Genomic DNA, 20809 nt, shown 5'->3' on the forward strand with positions numbered 1-20809 from the left:
GAATGATGAGGCAGAGCCAGAGATGTGGAGTGGGTAGCTGGACTGTAGAGAGAGATGCTGGCTCCTAATGTCGCAGTGCTGCTCAGATTCAGTCACCACGAGACCCAGCTCCACTGCTTCCTGTCTCGCGTTCTGAAACTTGCAGACTTGTACCTTTTACTGATGTTTTAAATGGGAGAAAATAATTTTCAGAGGTCTCAGTATTTTCTGAAGGGCAGACAAAATTTTCCCTGAAATATCTTTAGACTTAAATAATTTTTGAAAATATTCAATCTAAATAGCCACTATGACAAGGACTTTAGAATTTATATATCACAAAAGATAGGCAGACGGAGAGAAAGAAACAAGAAGAAAACAAAAAACCATGGTAGGTGCTCAATAAATATTTGTTGACTCAGTAAAGATAGTTTTGACCATAGAATTAAAAAGGTTTTGCATTTCATATTTATTATCAGTGCTTCAATATAGAATGTTTTGTAATGATTAGCAACGTTGTAAACACCACCAGGTTTTTCCAACACTAACTGCTAGTCTTTTCCAGTAAATATTTTTTCCCCAGACAAAATAACCAAACCTAACACAATTTCAAGAGATGATGATACCATCAGCATAATAACCCAAATTACAAAAATGGCAATACTTAAAATCATGCATATTATTTCACCATTTCATAAAACTTATTTTAAAATTTCTACAAACTTTCCCAGTGTAAAAGACTCCTCAAAAGCTGCATGATAACATTAAACTACAAAATTCACTTTGGAAAAGTAGGGAGTTATTTTTCTAATTTTGGCTTTAAGATTTTTGTTTTAAATGGGTTAAAAGATACGGTGAGGAGTGTGTTGAGAGAGGTGGAGAAAAGGAGCTTCCAGTCAATGCATTCACCATGTCTGAAAATACTTCAGTTATACAAAGGGAACACTTCGAGAGCAAGGATATATTATAAATAAGTCTCTCAGCAAGATGAACGGATGAACAGTTCAACTGCACCCACAGGAGAGAGGTCTTCTTGGAGAATGCTTGTTTATAGAATCTTCTGTAAAATAGAGTTGGCTACTTCTAATGATTCATCTTGTACTAAAACAATATCATAAGAGTCCATGTACTTTTCTAAAAGCTCATCCACCTAATCAAGAGATGAACAAAAGAAAATTAACATGCAGGGCAAAGAAACAAATAATTTCAGTATGAATCTCGTTGTTAGATCTCTTGGGCAAAATGCAATAAATTAAATTCACTTTCAAAAAATCTTTGAAATGAAGAAATATTTTCAAATCCTTAAGACCCACTGACAGACATTTTTCCACATGGTAGCTTTTCTCCCCAAAATGCTCTCTCTCCAGTCCAGTGGCTTTCAAATGGGGTGATTTTGTCCACGGAACATTTAGTAATGTCTAGGGACATTTTTGAGTCTCATGGCAGGAGACTGCTATCCAGCATCTAGTGGGCAGAAGACACAGAGGCCTCCTACAGAATACACATCCTCCCTTTTCCCAGTACCTATAGCATGCATCTCAACTCCTTTTTAAACATCACCAGAATAAAGAACAATCAAAATGCATGATCACAATATGTTTTGGCTGGGCATAGTGGCTCACGCCTGTTATCCCAAGCACTTTGAGAGGCCTGGAGAATCACTTGAGCCCAGGAGTTTGAGACCAGCTTGGGCAACACAGGGAGAATTCATCTCTAAAAAAAATTTAAAAATCAGCCAGGTGTAGTGGTGTGCGCCTGTAGTTCCAGCTACCTGAGGGGCTGAGGTGGGAGCATTGCTTGAACCGGGAAGGTCGAGGCTGCAGTGAGATGTGATTGCATCACTACACTCTAGCCTCGGTAACAGAGGCTCGTCTCAAAAAAAAAAAAGTCTCTAAAATAACTACTTTCTCAGGTGACTATGGCAACAATTGCCTATCAAGTTTCATCCTAATATTTTCTTCGAAAAAAATTACAGATTTGTATACTTACTCTATCATTTAGATATCCAATTTTCAGAATGTGCTCAACATTGGCCACTCCATCTGCCATTCTTAAGTCTCCTTGGGAGTCTCCCAGAAGAATTATGTTACTATTGTCTTTCAGTTGATTGAAATATTCTGTATTCCTCAAGGCACCATCATGTTTGTTAAATACATGAATTAGTTCTCCTTTAAATCCTTTGAGCACCCCCTATGAAAAATATAAATCTTTTGAACTAACAGGCTTTAAAAATTCTATTTGTTGGATTTTCATATTTTGGAGCTCTTAATTGATGTCACCATTATTTCATCATATTTGTAAATGCATCTTTGATACTAGAGATCTCAAAGCACTTAAGTCCATCACATTCACCATAGCTAAGAAGGGCTCGGAGAAGTAAATGATTTTTTAGATACTATTTTAAATGGTAAAACAAAGGCCGGGCGCAGTGGCTCACACCTGTAATCCCAGCACTTTGGGAGGCCAAGGAGGACAGATCACTCAAGGTCAGGAGTTCGAGACCAGACTGGCCAATATGGTGCAACCCCGCCTCACTAAAATATAAAAATTAGCCAGGTTTGGTGGCACACACCTGTAGTCCCAGATACTCGGGAGGCTGAGGAAGGAGAATCGCCTGAACCCAGGAGGTGGAGGTTGCAGTGAGCCAAGATGGCACCACTGCACTCCAGCCTGGGTGACAGAGTGAGACTCTGTCTCAAAAAAAAAAAAAAGAACGCCGGGCACAGTGGTTCACGCCTGTAATTCCAGCACTTTGGGAGGCCGAGATGGGCAGATCATGAGGTCAAGAGATCAGACCATCCTGATCAACATGGTGAAACCCTGTCTCTATTAAGAAAACAAAAATTAGCTGGGCGTGGTGGCACGCACCTGTAATCCCAGCTACTCGGGAGGCTGAGGTAGGGAGAATTGCTTGAACCCGGGAGTTGGAGGTTGCTGTGAGCTAAGATCACCCCACTGAACTCTAGCCTGGGCTACAGAGCAAGACTCCCTCTCAAAAAAAAAGGTAAAACAAAATGAGTTCGAAATTCAATTTTCAGTTTTTATTTTGTTTCTAACCAAAATATCCTATTTTATGTTATTTTATGTATTTCATAATATACTGCCTTGATTAGAAAACCTTATTCAAATAATGTCAGTTCTAACTCACTTCTTTTTCCAACTATGAATGTTAAGGCTTCAAAGTTGCTGCATTAAAATATTTTAAAGGAAGTTTTAGGCTATGTGTGGTGGCTCATGCCTGTAATCCCAGCACTTTGGGAGGCCAAGGTGGGAGGATCACTTGTGGTCAGGAGTTCGAGACCAACCTGGCCAACATGGTGAAACCCTATCTCTACCAAAAATACAAAAATTAGCCGGGTGTGGTGGCAGACGCTTGTAATCCCAGCTACTCGAGAGGCTGAGGCAGAAGAATTGCTTGAACCCAGGAGACAGAGGTTACAATGCGCTGAGATTGTGCTACTGCACTCCAGCCTGGGCAACAGAGTGAGACTCCATCTCAAAAAAAAAAAAAAGAAGTTTTACTACTTTTATTATTAGTCTATAGCTTGGGGAATGAAAGTTTAAGAACGGCACATTGTTTTTAAAATATGGATATATTAACACTGAGAAGGATGGAGTCCCACAGTGGGCCTATCGGCTTGGCCTAATTTCTGGATATAGGATATATATTAAGTAACAACAAATAAATTTACATGATTAAAATATTTTCAGATTTTAAAATTATGAAGAACGATTTGATATTCTTACAGTTTCATCAAAATCCATAAAATTGGACACAACTTTGACATTGGGATGATAAACACCAGCTTGACGAATAACTTCCTCTAGTACATCGCCGATTCCAGCCGAAAATATGAACACGGGGATGCTATGTTGTTGGAGCTTATCAAAGAAATTCTCATATCCTTCTCTGTAAGATGGAGATAACAAACTGATTATTAAAGAGCAAGATATAGTTCCTTTTTACTTAGAAGCTAAAAAAGTGAAATATTCCTAGTAATTCTATGGTTCACTCATATTCTTATTTCAATATACTGCCCAAGAGGGCTGTTATTGATATCTACAATACTATAAGTTTTTCAAACAACAGTTAACTCTTTACTTTCCCTTTAATCAATTCTAATACTACAAACTAGATGTCTTTAAGCTTTCACTGAATATGAATATAAACCTACAGTTCACAATTTATACCATTTAAAAAGAAATAGGCAGGCATAGCAGTGCATGCCTATAGTCCCAGCTATTTGGGAGGTTGAGGCTTGAGGATTGCTTGAGCCCAGGAGTTCTAGTCCAGTCTGGGCAACATGGCGAGACCCTGTCTCTAAAATGAAATTTAAAAAGAGAAAACAATAGTTAAGCTACACCTTGAAAACCCCACTTAGGGGTTAAAATATGGATATATTAACACTGAGAAGGATGGAGTCCCATAGTGGGCCTATCAACTTGGCCTAACTTAATGGATATATATTGACCAACAACAAATACATTTACATGATTAAAATATTTTCAGATTTTAAAATTATGAAGAATGACTTGATATTCTTACAGTTTCATCAAAATCCATAAAATTGAAAAGAAAAGCACAGTGGCAGGAACTTAGATGTATTCTCGACATCTGGCATGTGTCTTTACTAAGATCTTAAGCCCTCTTCCCTTTTTTACCCTTCCTGGGCCATAGGTTAAAGAATGCTAATGTTGCCTACTAAGGAATGAAACACTTACTAGCTGTCCTCACACTTTTTCTGACAATTTATTGCTTTCCTTTTTAGAAGTAATCACCTTAAAATATAACATCATCATAAAAAAGTAACATCATCATATTTGCCTAATGAGTTGAAAATTTTACGAGGTAATAAACAGTATTAAACAGGCTCTTGGGCCGGGCGCAGTGGCTCACGCCTGTAACCCCAGCACTTTGGGAGGCGGAGACGTGCAGATCACAAGGTCAGGAGATCGAGACCATCCTGGCTAACTCGGTGAAACCCCGTCTCTACTAAAAATACAAAAAATTAGCCGGGCGTGGTGGCGGGCGCCTGAAGTCCTGGCTAGTCAGGAGACTGAGGCAGGAGAATGGCGTGAACCTGGGAGGCGGAGCTTACACCACTGCACTCCAGCCTGGGTGACAGAGCGAGACTCCGTCTCAAAAAAAAAAGAAAAAAAAAAGCCTCGTGTATCTTATAACTCATGCATACATATATAATTATGTACTAAAACATACTAATCTTTCCTAGGAATAGTTTTCAAAGAAGTTCGAGAATTTAAAAAGTAGGCTTATGTAAATTTAGACATAGTATACTGCCAGGCCTGGTGGCTCACACATATAATCCCAGCACTTTGGGATCGCTTGAGCTCAAGAGTTCAAGACCAGTCTGGGCAACATGGTGAAATCCCATCTTTACAAAAATATACAAAAATTAGCCAGGCATGGTGGTGCATGACTGTAGTCCCAGCTACTTGAGAGGCTGAGGCAAGGGGATCGCTTGAGCCCAGGAGGCAGAGGTTGAACTGAGGAAGAGATTATGTCACTACACTCTAACCTGGGCAACAGAGAGAGACCCTGTTTATTTTTTTAAAAAAAAAGTATACTTAAATCCCTTTTAACTTGATTTATACATTCCTTTCATATGTCTTTCCTAAGTATTTTGCTAAAAAATTTTTAAATGGCTTTGGTTCAAAAATTTTAAGTCTTGACATTTTTAATCTGGAGAAACAAAATACAAATTAGAATTTAAATCTCATAAGGCTCTTACTACCTACACCAAGATCTAACATGTCATTCTAAATTCCTTATCTTACCACTATGTATTTTGTGATAGGTGGCATATTTTGGATATGGTTATATAAGGAATATTCAATCTTATTTTTAAAAAGTACAACTGACTACATAAATAGCAATAATTCAAGTCTGTGAACAATAACAGCAAAAAACACCCAAGAAACTTACTTGAGCATAACGTCAGATTCTGCCACAATTTCTTTAAGTTTAGCTTTTGGTAAAGCTTGCTGAACAAGCAAACCATGTGATTTAGTATACCTGGAGTTTATGACCAAAGGAAAAAAGACTATCAATTAAGACAAACTAAAATTATTATCTTTATTACAAAGCATTCTTCCATGTGAGAAAATCTGTTCCTCATATTTGGATTTAAGTTTTAGAGATTGAAGTTCATCACTAATGAATGTATACCTCATGTCTCAAAATGTGATATGCATGTTCTTACTGAGTTTCCCAGTCCTCCCAAACCCAGACTTAGCTTAAATATGTTAGTAAGGTAATGAAAGGAAACTAGCTATAAACCTTTCCTAATTCTACACATAAAAACTCAACCCAACCTATGGAAGCATAATCCTTTCTCTGATTGCAGTAAAATGAATTAGAGCAACCCCATTTTTAAAATTTGTTTGTAGTTTGAATTTTCTACATACTGAAGATGCTACTTAGTGAACAAGAGAGAAAATCTTTGTTATGGCAAGTGTCATATATAGATTAGCCTGCTTTATGTAGAAAACACCTATAATCATAGCATCTCAGTATAAAGGACCCTTAGACTCTCTAACCCATTACAATTATGCAAACAGCCACTAAAAACAGAAAGAAAGAAACGAAAAGAAAAAAAAGCCTAACTCTTCATCTGATACCTAAAAATACCCCTATAATATTCCTAAGTCACCTTCTTCCCTGCCTGGGTCAGCTTCTATCATGTCAGTAAGCTCATTCTCCCAGGGAAGCTTATTCCATTGCCAGAAAACTCTTAATTGTTAGACAGGCTTTTCATTTCTCATGCTGAAATCAATCTTCTTATATCTTCCAAGTCTAGTTCCAGTTCTGCTGCTACCAGTTTGTAGAGTTAAGTCTAATATCTTTTCAACATTTAATACCATAAATACAGATGAAGTATGTAACTGTTAGGTAACAGGACAATAAAGACAAATCATTCCTGGTCTCCTAAGATTTTAAAACAAGTTGTTCCTTCTCAAATCAAAGCATTTTCTATTCCTTGAAATGTTCCTCAAGTGGGAAGGCTCAAATTCCTCTGATCATTCTGGTGGACTACTCTGACTCCTTTTAAGTTTGTCATGATCTGTTTTTTTTTTTTTTTTTTGGTCACTATTGTCATGGTTTCTCTTAACAGCATTCTTCCAGAATCCGACACAGTGCTTTCAGTGTGATCTGCCTGGAACACTGCATTTTGATTAATGCAACCAAAGGTCGATTTTTGGGTAACCATATCACCTGCTGGCTCTGAGTTCAGACTCAGTTTAAATCCTCATACCTTTTCTTTACACATTAAGCCACATTTTGTTCATATACTTAAAAAAAATTCTTGTTTTTAATTTGAGACTTAAATGCAGGACTTTTAATTTATTCCTACTGGACTTCACCTTAAATAAACAAAACAAAAGGATTCCTAAACTGTTAGAGAGATTAGATAATTAGAGCTCATTTTGTCATTCAATGCTCTAACTTGCATAATTTATTAATCTGTTTGTTTGCAATACAGGTAAAAAATAAGCCATCAGTTGTAACTGCAGTGTTGTTTTATTATTTTTTTTAAATCCTCCTACTGCCTAATATACACTTACCATTCCACCATATAAGGGTACTTCTCTTCTACAGTAAGAACAGGATCAACTTCAATAGCGTAATATTTTTCCTTTAGTTGCAATAACTAGGAAGATATGAATAACTTAATCATGAAGATTACTTGAAAATAAATCTGCTTGGTTTTATAGAAAGCAAAACAATGTAAACAAGTATTTTCAACAAACTGCTTTAAAAGTTGAGCTAATGCATCAATTGAAAAAATATTTGTTGATCTTAGTTGACATGTAATCAAATATACCTGCAAAAAGCTACCTTTCTTTTGTAAAGTACTTTCAGATGAGTAAAAACCAACAATAAAATTATCAGTACAAAAAACACTTTAGTTTTCATATAAAGGTATTAAATTTGATTCACATTTCAAATTGCATTTTGTTAAGATATACACAGACACATACATACTCAAGCAAAGTACTGAAGCAACTTCCTCATCAACTTAAAGGAGCAAAACCTACAGAAAACTGAAGTACTTTTGTTTTAAATCTCCAGTTAACGTTACAACACCAGAATACTTTGGTAATCATTTAAGAGTTTTAAATATAAGTTTTGTTGTCAAGTTACTGTGAATTTTTATCTTTAAAATATGTTTTGAATGTGTAATTCATACAGCAAACCTACTACTTACTGAGTGCTTACTATGTGCCAGGTATGGCTGTAAGCACTTTACATCCATTCTTACTTCTGTGAATGCACCTGAAGAAATTCTCAGGCAAAAAGGGTAATGAAGTCTTTGAGTGACTATAGATTGTTGTTAGTGTTTACCTTTTTTCTACATTCATCTGTAACCAGCTTACAGTTGTCAATGATATCTAAAGATAGAAAGCAAAATAAGCATTAAAAGAAATACTCTGATTTATGCTACCACTACTATGAATAGTTTGCTATAAAGTAATGGCAAAAAACTCAATTACTTTTGCACCAACCCAATACTTTTAAGTAATGCCAAGTCAACTAGCATGGTTATTCTAACTTTTGGTGTCAGTGGTATAATTCACATGACATTGTTAAAGAAGCTAATGGCTTAAAATCTGAGATTCAGTGACTGCTCGCTTACATCACTGAGACAGACAATTCAATATCTTCAAATACTATGAACTGTGTATTGATCACTTCCATTTTCTCCTTTGTAATTAAATATAAGAAACACATATGGGAAATACACTTTTTTCGTAATAAAAAGATAATAAATGCTTAACGTAAACATCTGGAAAATCCAGACCACTGTAAAGAAGAAAACAAAAATTGAATGGTAAAAGGTTTTAGCATTCAATAATAAGTAATGAACAATATTTTAGTATATTTCCTTTCAGTCTTAAGATTTCATGTATATCAATTAGATAAGAGATCATACCAAATCTGTAATTTTGAATTTTCTTTTTCATTTCACATTGTAGTCTGCATTTTTCCATGTAATTAAAATTTCTGGTATGTGAGCAGAAAATAATTTATATCATTTCTGCAGCATTAAACTTTTTAGGTTGCTTCCAAGCATCTGCTATTAGTAATAATTTTATGTTGAGCTTAGTCACCATTATTTTTGTGAATAAAGTTTTTTAAAAACTGCATTTGGGATTATTAGAAATTCTCCAAAGAGGACTTAATAGGGCAAAGGATATGAAGATTTTTCGTGTTTTTTTTTTTTTTTCTTTTTGAGACAGGGTCTTGTTTTGTCATCCAGGCTGGAGTGCAGTGGTGCGATTATGGCTCACTACAGACTCGCCCTCCCAGGCTCAAGGACCCTCTCAGCCTCCAAAATGAGTAGCTGGGACCACAGGCATGCCACAATGCCCAGCTAATTTTTTATTTTTTGTAAGAAAAGGTCTTATTATGTTGCTCAGGCTGGTCTCAAACTCCTGGGCTCAAGTGATTATTCCACCTCCACCTCCCAAAGTCCTGGGATTACAGGCGTGAGCCACTGTGCCTGGCGATTTTTAGCATTTTTTTAATACAAGTTATCAAAATAATTTTTCTTTTCCTTTTTTATCTTTTTTTGAGATGAAGTTTCACTCTGTTGCCCAGGCTGGAGCGCAGTTGTGCAATCTTGGCTCACTGCAAACTCCACCTCCCGGGTTCAAGTGATTCTCCTGCCTCAGCCTCCTGAGTAGCTGGGATTACAGGTGCCCGCCACCATGCCCAGCTAATTTTTGTATTTTTAGTAGAGACAGGGTTTCATCATTTTGGCCAGGCTGGTCTTGAACTCCTGACTGCAAATGATCTGCCCGCCTCAGCTTCCCAAAATGCCGAGATTACAGGCACGAGTGACCGCACCCAGACCCAAAATAATTTTTCAATTTACACATGTACTAAAAGCAAATGAGAGAGTTCATTTCACCGTTTCCCTGTCAGGTTGAAGAGTGTTATTTTAAAAACTCACAGCCAAGTTGGAAAACAAAAAAGACATTAAAATTTGGTAAAATTCCTAGAAAACAAAGTATTTGATAAATGGTGTTTCTTCAGGTTAACCCAAAGTTTACAACCTATTTAAATATTTCTTGAATAATGAATAGACCATATTTGGCAAGAAATATTTCAGGAGTCTCTGATTCCCTTTGCTACCAAAATCATACATGAAAATAACCATTTATATAATATGGGAAAAAAACCTCAAAAATATAGTAAGAAAAAGCAGGTCTCCTCACTGTCAATGTCCAAGAAGAATTTTAAAAACCCAGTTATCTCACAGGTAATATAAAGAGGATCTTAAAATAATGATGACATGCTTTTGTGAATTTGTTTACAAATATCACACTTACTATGACATGTTGGGCATCTTTTCCCTTTATATGAAAATCTACTGAGTGTCATATCAAAGTCCGTTATTATCTGTAAGAAAAGAGTGAAATGCATTATTGTAAACATAGCCCACATGGCCAGAATTTCTCTGTGCTACCCAAACACATACTTCATGCTTTCCTAGATGCACAGGACTGTGCTCAAGTCTCTGGTCCACACTGTTAACTTATTCTCTTTACATTGAATTTTCTCATGCGGTTCCTTTATAAAGTCCTGGGAATAATCTTAACTACAAGGTGCTACCTTGAGTGCCCTAGTGTTTTCACCAAATAAATCTGATTCGTAATTCAGCCATAAAAAACAAAGAGATGCTGTCATCTGCAGCAACATGGGCGAGCCTGGAGGTCATTATCTTAAGTGAAATAAGACAGGCACAGAAAGACAAACATTATATGTTCTTACTCATATGTGAAAAGTTAAAAAGTTGATCTCATGGAAACAGAGAGTAGAAAGACGGTTACCAGAGGCTGGGAAGGGTGGGAGGGTTGGTGAGATAAAGAACAGCTGGTTAATGGTTATGAAAATACTGTTAGAAGGAATAAGTTCTAGTGTTTACACAGTGGAATGACTATAGTAAACAGTATTTTATTGTATATTTCAAAACAGCTAGAAGAAAAGATTTAGAATGTTCCCAAAACAAAGAATAAATATTAGAAGTGGCAGATACCCTAATTACCCTGATTTGATTATTGCACATTTTATATACATTTGAAAATATCACATGTACCCCATATATATATACAGTTATTATGTATCAACTTTAAAAATTGAAAAAATCCAGCCAGGCACGGTGGCTCACGCCTGGAATCCCAGCACTTTGGGAGGCCGAGGTGGGGAGATCACTCGAGGTCAGGAGTTTGAGATCAGCCTGGCCAAGATGGTAAAACCTTGTCTCTACTAAAAATACAAAAATAGCCAGGTGTGGTGGCATGTGCCTGTAATCCCAGCTACTCAGGAAGCTGAGGCAGGAGAATCACTTGAACCTGGGAGGCGCAGGTTGCAGTGAGCTAAGATCATGCCACTGCACTCCAACCTGGGCGACAGAATACGACTCCATCTCGAAAAAATAAAACAAAATTAAATAAATAAATAAAAATAAAAATTTGAAAAAATCTGATTAATTGGTATGGGAATTTGCAATTGCAGGTGATATGGCTACTCTTCTCACTAGAGATTTTCGACCAACTTGGTCAATGCACAAAAATGCAGTGGAAGCAATTCAACTATATGAAGCTCTTAGTTACTGATACCATTACGTGCTGGATTTAACTTGCTTATTTAAACTATACCAATGAATGAATGCACATTGAAATAGCTGGCCAGCTCTTGAAACTTAGGAGACTGGGTTAAATATTATTTTTCAGAAATGTTTTAAAAAAGGAATAATTTTTTTTTTACAGAATATCCAGATTGTTGATTTAATTTACATGTAACACATTCCTTTAAAACAGAGACAACTTTTTAAAAACTCAATTATCCCCTTAATAAGGTTGTATCTTAATCTGAACTACTATGATTAAAACATGAAAGAGCAGCATAAAACTATACACTTTTAAATATTATCCTTAAAATGGTTTAATGCTTGTACACAGCATGAGTTAGCTTAGTACTTAAGACTAATAAAAAGAGTATTTCAGGGTTATTAACTTTTGTTTTTCCAATAGGGTATTCTGTCTGTTTTAGAACAACTCAAGATATATATTTTCTGGATTTTATATTCCTAAAGGATAGGCAAAAACTGTCTACCTAAACTTGCTGTACTCAGATTTTATCAAACAGGAGATGAATGAGTCGGCTTTAACATTAAAAATAAAATAAGGCTGGGCCATGATGGCTCACGCCTGTAATCCCAGCACTTTGGGAGGCCGAGGTGGATGGATCACTTGAGGCCAGGAGTTTGAGACCAGCCTGGACAACATGGCGAAACCCTGTCTCTACTAAAAATATAAAAATTAGCTGGGTGTGGTGGCAGGCACCTGTAATCCCAGCTGCTCTGGAAGCTGAGGAGGGAAAACTGCTTGAACCAGGAAGCAGAGGTTGCAGTGAGCTGAGATCGTGCCACTGCACTCCAGCCTGAGCAACAGAGTAATACTCAGTCTCAAAAAACAAAAAAATTAGCTGGTTGTGGTGGCTGGCACCTGTAATCCCAGCTGCTCGGGGAGGCGGAGGTACGAGAATCGCCTGAACCCAGGAGGAGCAGGTTGCAGTGAGCCAGGAATGCGCCACTGCACTCCAGGCTGGGCAACAGAGCGAGACTCCATCTCAAAAGAAAAAAAAAAAAAAAAAGAAAAGAAGCCTTTATTATTAAGCTTTTATTTTTGGAGTGCAGTGGCATGATCTCAACTCACTGCAACCTCCGCCTCCCAGGGTTAAGTGATTAGCCTGCCTCAGCCTCCCAAGTAGCTGGGATTACAGGCATGCGCCACCAGGCCCGGCTAATTTTTGTATTTTTAGTAAAGACAGAGTTTCACCATGTTGGCCAGGCTGGTCTCGAACTCCTGACCTCAGCCTTGTCCACCCGCCTCGGCCTCCCAAAGTGCTAGGATTACAGGTGTGAGCCACTATGCCCGGCCATTTTTTTTTTTTTAAACAGAGATGGGGTCTCACTATGTTGCCCAGGCTGGTCTCAAACTCCTGGGCTCAAGTGATCCTCCTGCTTCAGTCTCCCAAAGTGCTGGAATTACAGGCATGAGCCACCACACACAGCCAAGGCTTCTTGATAATTATTCACCTGAAGTTTGGCAGCTCCTCCTTTGATAAGACCACAGATAATTTCTTCTACTCTTGTAGGGTTCTTGATTCGAACTGAACTTTTCTGGAATTCTGGCATCTAAAAGTAAAAGAAAATTAATTAATTAGTTTTCATTCTTCTTTCCCCAGGTTCCTTTGATACCAAGCAGAAACCTGTCTTATTTAAAGACATAAAAATATTAAGGCATTATTTTTAAAAAGCAAGCCACCACATCAAATTACCATTTATTTATTTTGTTATTACTTTTTTAGAGATGCGGTCTTGTTTTGTCACCCAGGCTGGAGTGCAGTGGCACAATCCTAGCTCACCGCAGCCTCAAACTCCTGGGCTCAAATGATCCTCCCATCTCAGCCTCCTGAGTAGGTAGAAGGCATGCGCCATCATACCCAGCTAATTTTTAAAATTTTCTGTAGAAGTGAGTGAGGTCTTGCTTTGTTGCTCAGGCTGATCTTGAACTCCTGGCCTCAAGCAATCCTCCCATCTTGGCCTTCCAAAGTCCTGGGATTAAAAGTGTGGGACACCAAGCCCAGCTCCCACATTACCATTTATACACACAAAAATACTTAAAACTTATCAGTATTTTCCAGCTACAGAGTAAGATAAAACTACATTTGTGATTCAATTGCTTTATCAGAAAGTATATATCTTTTTCTAAGTATAAAAGCAATGCACGCTTACCACAGAAATAACAGTAAAAATATAAAAAAGACAATAAAAACTGCCTGGAGTTCAACTACGTGAAGATAAACAAGTAACATTTAAATTTATTTTCTATTAGTTTCATTTCTGTGATTTTCTATTAGTTTCATTTCTGGGTTGTGATGCAATCCAGAGAGAGCCCAGAAATCATATTTTAACCATGAATACCCCAGCAGCTACCCCTCGATTGATTAATTTTTCTAAAAATCTTAAGATGACTCCCGTTAAGCCTCCATTTTATATAATACAGTAACTAAACTTCCACCCTAATACTAATATAATACCTTGAGCATATCCCTCTGAAACATGCATATATACGCATATAGTTTTAGCTCATCCTCATTATATACTTTTGCATCTGGCTTTTATGAATTAATACATACATTTAGCTTGCCTACATATTTATATTTTAAAATGTTCCTGAGCAGAAAGGAAGCAATTATCACAATTATTCCCCCAAAAGTTTGTCTTTGTATAATTAAAATACATTTAAAATATTTTAAATTTGAAAAGCTGCTTCAAGATCTTTGCTCTTTTTATTGTACTATTTTCCAAATAATATACTGTTCTTGGCACACATTTTACAATAGATTTATTTCAAATTGAGATAACTGCCAAAAAGTATTGTGCCAGGCACAGTGGCACATGCCTGTAATCCCAGCTACTTGGAAGCTGACGATCACTGGAGCCCAGGAGTTTGAGACCAGCCTGGGCAACATAGCAAGACCCATCTAAAAAAATGGGTGTAGGCTGCTACTACAGAGTTATGAAGACTTTAGGGTTGCTCAACAATTTAATCTTAAGTATTATTTCTTGTTACTAGCTATTTTATCACAAATAGAATGAAACTGATTAGAGGAAAAATCAGTACAAGCTCTCATAGCACATGTACAATACAACTAGAAGGAGAAAATTATGCCTCATTTTATAGTCAGTTATACAGCATAGGCAATAATAGTACCTCAAATCCAAGTTCTATACTGGTTTGTACTGGATAATCTTTATTTATATGTTTTTATTCTGGGTATGTTATTAGTAATATTAACATAGTTCATGTGTGTCATGGACATGGTTACAAAAATTCCCTGGACCTTCTATCTTTGCTACGAGAGAATCTCACCACGTAAATCTATCAGATGCCGTGTTGTTCCTACATAATGGGCAAGAGTAGAAAAATCAGAAAAAGGATAGACTGTCTTCCAAAGACTGGAAGATGATAACGAAAGCGTAGAGGAAAGAGGCCGGGCACAGTGGCTCACGCCTGTAATCCCAGCACTTCAGGAGGTCGAGGTGGGCAGATCACGAGGTCAGGAGATCGAGACCATCCTGGCTAACATGGTGAAACACTGTCTCTACTAAAAACATAAAAAATTAGCTGGGCGTGGTGGCGGGTGCCTGTAGTCCCAGCTAGTTGGGAGGCTGAGGCAGGAGAATGGCGTAAACCCGGGAGGCGGAGCTTGAAAAAAAAAAGAAAGTGTAGAGAAAAGACAAATGCTAACATTAAAATTTTCTCCATGGATGAAAGATCTACCACCTACAATATATTTAATTTTAAAAAGCCATATTTAAGTAGGATGACCTGCAATGCAACTAACCTTGATGTAGTAATCCTTTTAACTCAACTGGATGAGTTTCAATGGCTTAAAGGTTATCTATGTATTTTATAGTGATTTTTCAATAGATGGAAAGGCAGATAGGCACTGGTTCCTATTTTTTTTTTCATACATTAACCCATTCACTCGCCTAACCAATATTTACCATGTGTCTACTTTGTGCCACACACTCTTGCTAAATGCTATGGATATGATGATGAGTAGTATTTACTCTGCTTTTCTGCTGAGTTTTAGGGACCACTGCTGTTTTGGAATATCACTTCTGTAACTCCCTTACAAATACCTCAGCTAGTAAGTTTATCTCTTGACAACTAATTTTTGTTCTTACCTCAGCCTTAACTGGCAGATGCACAGCAATCAGCATATGTTTGATTCAATAACCAATCCATTATGGTGAAAGCAACACAGGATATATATCATAGACTATTTTTTCACCAAAAAAATTAAATATTCGATTTCAGTGTACCCAAGATGTCTTACCTCAGGCAAATCACAGCTTCAAGTTTTTGATAACGGATAGGAGAATCACACCAAGACCACTTCGAAGAAGGCTGGTTTCTGCTACACTAACAAATGTAAGATTGGTTTATTTTATTTTTATAGAGATAAGGTCTTGCTGTGTTTCCCAGGCTGGTCTCAAACTCCTTGGCTCAAGCGATCTCCCTGCTTCAGCCTCCCAAAGTGCTGGGATTACAGGTGTAAGCCACCATGCCCAGCCAATACTGGTTTACTTTAAATCACAATGGATGAAAGAGAACCGGTAGCTAAAAGCATTGGTGGCTCCTGTACAACATACAACCATTCATTTTCATTGTGTATTCATAAGTAGTGAATACACAAATGGCACGGGAGTAAAATAATGATGAAATAGGTGTAAGAAATATAAAAATGACCATTCTATCTGTCTTGGGTTATATAGTATACTATACTCCTCTCCTGCAATACACAATTAATGTCACTGATCTATATGAGAAATACTTCACAAGAACTTGAGATATGGGGTATTTTACTCAAATACTTTATAATATAGCCTAAGAAAGAGAATCAAAGACTCCTGTATGGAATATGTCAAAGAGTATCATAATATAAGCACACTGTAGAAGTATGATGAAATACATCACATACTTTTTGTTGTGGTGGTTGTTGTTGAACATGCCCCAACTGTTGCATGAGATCATATACTTTTGTTACCTCCACAAAGTCCTTCTGTCTATATCCCTCTTATAAAAACACAGACTTGGTTTGGTGGCATATAAATAATGATACTTCAAATTTGAAGGGCAAGGTATTTTGAATTGTCTGAAAAATTTTCAATTTGATTATGATAAAATTTTATGAAAAATAAATAAGAAGCTAAAAATTTCCATCATTTGTGATAAAAAGAGAACAAATTCATTTTATGGTAAAGCCGCAGTGTAAAATGTTGGGGAGGGAGCAATGCCTTCCTGAAAAGAATCAGGGTATGTTGGTTGATTGATGCCAATCTGAATCAACACCAAAAATGATTAAGAAAGACCTAAAATTCATTTATTTTGACCAATACTTAATATATTTATAGAGATGAAATGGATTTCAAACTTATGCCATTTTATCCACAACTCAATTGTTTAATATTAGATTTGATATGATCTTGTGGATACACTGGGATAAGATAAAAATGAGAAGCTCTGGCCCGGCGCGGTGGCTCAGGCCTGTAATCCCAGCACTTTGGGAGGCTGAGGCGGGCGGATCACGAGGTCAGGAGATGGAGACCATCCTGGCTAACACGGTGAAACCCTGTCTCTACTAAAAATACAAAAAATTAGCCAGGCGAGGTGGCGGGCGCCTGTAGGCCCAGCTACTCTGGAGGCTGAGGCGGGAGAATGGCATGAACCCCGGGGGGCGGAGCCTGCAGTGAGCCGAGATCGCACCACTGCACTCCAGCCTGGGCGACAGCGAGACTCTGCCTCAAAAAAAAAAAAAAAAAAAAAAAGACAGAAGCTCCATAGTGCAGTTACCAAATTTCTGGGTGTGGCTTGGTATCATCAATCCAATGATAATATTCCAGACTAGGGATAATCCTAATTTCCAGGATGAGATTATGACAACTTCAAAGTGTAATTCTGTTTGAACTAGATTTCAAATTATATTAAATTTTGATTAAAAAAGAAAACACGGCCGGGCATGGTGGCTCATGCCTGTAATCCCAGCACTTTAGGAGGCCGAGGCAGGAGGATCACTTGGGCTCAGCAGCTCGAGACCAGGCTGGGCAACGTGGCAAAACCCTGTCTCTACAAACAATACAAAAATTAGCCGGGCATGGTGGTGCACATCTGTAGTCCCAGATACTCGGAGGCTAAGGTGGGAGGATTGCCTGAGCCTGGGAGGCAGAGGTTGCAGTGAGCTGACATCATGCCACTGCACTCCAGCCTGGGTGACACAGTGAGACCCTGTCTCAAAAAATAAATAAATAAATAAAAAGATTTTGTATTAAAAAACACACATAAATACATTATATTTAAAATAATGAATTATTATTCTTAAACTAAAAATAAAAAACAAAATAAACTAAGGATTATACAATCCACAATGTACAGAGAAAACAATTCATATTTTAACCAAGACTAAAAAAATTACTTGTACTTTTAATTTATAAATAGGTATGTTCATCTATATGAGTTTCATTTATTTATTATTTTTAAAATTTATTTTTGGCCGGGCACGGTGGCTGACGCCTGGAATCCCAGCACTTTGGGAGGCCAAGGCCAGCGGATCACCTAAGGTCAGGAGTTCAAGACCAGCCTGGCCAACATAGTGAAACCCTGTCTCTATTAAAAATACAAAAATTAGCTGGGCATGGTAGCACATGCCTGTAATCCCAGCTACTCTGGAGGGTGAGACAGGAGAATCGCTTGAACCCGGGAGGCAGAGGTTGCAGTGAGCCGAGATGGCACCACTGCACTCTAGCCCAAGTGACAGAGCGAGATTCTGTCTCAAAAACAAACAAAAAAAGGCCAGGCACAGTGGCTCATGCCTCTAATACCAGCACTTTGGGAGGCCAAGGCAGGCAGATCACCAGAGGTCGGGAGTTCGAGATCAGCCTGGGTAACATGGTGAAACCCCATCTCTACTAAATATACAAAATTAGCTGGGCATGGTGGCATACACCTGTAACCCTGTTACTTGGGAGGCTGAGGCAAGAGAATTGCTTGAACCCAGGAGGCGGAGGTTGCAGTGAGCCAGGATTTCGCCACTGCACTCCAAGCCTGGGTGACAGAGTGAGACTCGGTCTCCAAAAAAAAAAAAAAAAATTTACTTTTATGTTTTTTTATTTTTATTTTTTGAGGCAGGGTCTTGCTCTGTCACCCAGGCTGGAGGGCAGTGGCATGATCTTGGCTCACTGCAACTGTCCCTCCTGGGCTCAGGTGATCCCCCCACCTCAGACTCTCAAGTAACTGGGACTACAGGGGCTCACCACCACCCTCGGCTAATTTTTGCATTTTTTTGTAGAAACAGGGTTTTGTAGTGTTGCCCAGGCTGGTCTTGAACTCCTGGACTCAAGCAATCTGCCTGCCTCAGCATCCCAAAGTGTTGGGATTACAGGCATCAGCCACTGCACCTGACCTATTTTAAAATTTTTGAGACAAGGTCTCACTCTGTCACCCAGGATGGAGTGCAGTAGCATGATCACAGCTCACTGCAGACTTGACCTCCTGGGCTCAATAGATCCTCCCACCTTAGCCTCCAGAGTAGCTGGGACTACAGGCATCTGCCACTATGCCCAGGTAATTTTTTAATTTTTGTAGAGACGGGTCTCACTATGTTGCCCAGGCTGGTCTCAAACTCCTGAGCTCAAGCGATCCTCTCGCCTTGGCCTCCCAAAATGCTGGGATTACAGGCATGAGCCACAGTGCCCAGCCTCAGTGAATTTTAAATCACCTTAGTATTATCCTACATTTTTCTGGAAATAGCCCACATAAAAATTAGTTTGAATCACTTAAGAAATTCCAGTCAGATGTTCTCAGAGAAATATTCTTTCTTGGTTTTCCATTGTTTATATTTGGTAGCAACAAAAGACTTCATTACTGCAGTGGTACAAAGAACTAGGCACTAGAGTTTTTATCCAACTACACAGAAAGTATAGATTTAAAGCCACCTATTCAAACTGGTACATTTACCCCCACACATAGATGATTCTCAGATTTATTTGGAAGATTATGCAGTACTAAATTTTAGTAATAGCGATTTCCCTTGCCTATTACATATTTGGTCTGTTTCTACATTAAGATAGTGTAGGCCAAATTCTTTCATTCCTTCACCACATATTAAGTATAAGACAGTGTGTGAAGCCGCTCTGTAAGAGATATATAAAATATAAATCTTACACTCAAGGTGCATATTCTCTAATGTGGATTAAAAAACAGAAACCCAAATAATTAATACATTGCCAAGATGTCCAGATAAAATGTAAGAGGAATAGAAGAAACAAAGATTTCTTCTTCTGGGGTCAAAGGAGGAAGAGCCAACAGAGGTAGGCTCTGGAAGAGAAACAGGATTTAGATATGCTGAGATTAGGGAGGAATCAAAGTGCAGGGTCTATTATGGGAAAAAGAGAAATAGCTCTGTTTGTATAGAACTTGAGTGTACACAGAGAAGTGTGCATGAAAAAAGTCTGGACAGAGAGATCTGAATCCTGTTCATGAGAAGTAAAGAATAACATGCTATAAAGTTGTCAATATAAAAGACATATATATATATATATAATTTTTTTTTTTTTTTTTTGAGAGGGAGTCTCGCACTGTCGCCCAGACTGGAGTGCAGTGGCGCCATCTCAGCTCACTGCAAGCTCCGCCTCCTGGGTTCATGCCATTCTCCTGCCTCAGCCTCCCGAGTAGCTGGGACTATAGGTGCCCGCCACCACGCCTGGATAATTTTTTTGTATTTTTAGTAGGGATGGGGTTTCACCATGTTAGCCAGGATGGTCTCGATCTCCTGACCTCATGATCTGCCCGCCTCGGCCTCTCAAAGTGCTGGGATTACAGGCGTGAGCCACCGCGCCCGGCCAGACCTATCAATATTTTTAGGAAAGCAAACCCAAGGTAAAAATTGTGTAAATTAATGCAATAATATTAAAAAAAAATCTTTTGGCTTGTTTTCCTTCAACAGTCTGAACAACTGTGGAGTGAATACACTGCTACTTGCCTCCACAAACACCTTCTAGAGGGCTCTAGGACCCAAGTAACAACATTATACAAAGAGGATTAACATTGTTTATATGTCAGGGAATTCATATACTGCTTGTGTTCACGTAAGTTAAAAAAAAAGTCAACCCAAACAAGAAAATAAGTTTTAGACTGGTTTAATTCTATGTATCAAAGAGATATGCTCAATTCC

At 38.0% G+C, this 20809-nt stretch overlaps 1 protein-coding gene across 4 annotated transcripts in view; it reads right to left on the reverse strand.

Moving 5' to 3' along the window:
- Nucleotides 1–421: 421 nt before the first annotated feature.
- Nucleotides 422–20809, reverse strand: part of NT5C3A (5'-nucleotidase, cytosolic IIIA) — a 48583-nt gene continuing 28195 nt past the window's right edge. For all 4 annotated transcript variants that reach the window (XM_003811965.5, XM_003811966.6, XM_008964338.5 and 1 more), the window contains 8 exons: nucleotides 13104–13202; nucleotides 10333–10402; nucleotides 8342–8388; nucleotides 7561–7646; nucleotides 5921–6010; nucleotides 3724–3886; nucleotides 1966–2166; nucleotides 422–1126 (listed from right to left, as the gene is read on the reverse strand). In XM_003811965.5, the coding sequence (XP_003812013.2) occupies nucleotides 1025–1126; nucleotides 1966–2166; nucleotides 3724–3886; nucleotides 5921–6010; nucleotides 7561–7646; nucleotides 8342–8388; nucleotides 10333–10402; nucleotides 13104–13202 (858 nt within the window). In that variant the 3' untranslated portion in view covers nucleotides 422–1024. The remainder of the gene's footprint in view (nucleotides 1127–1965; nucleotides 2167–3723; nucleotides 3887–5920; nucleotides 6011–7560; nucleotides 7647–8341; nucleotides 8389–10332; nucleotides 10403–13103; nucleotides 13203–20809) is intronic.

The sequence above is a fragment of the Pan paniscus genome, chromosome 6 (assembly GCF_029289425.2).
Source record: "Pan paniscus chromosome 6, NHGRI_mPanPan1-v2.0_pri, whole genome shotgun sequence".
Lineage (NCBI taxonomy): Eukaryota > Metazoa > Chordata > Mammalia > Primates > Hominidae > Pan > Pan paniscus.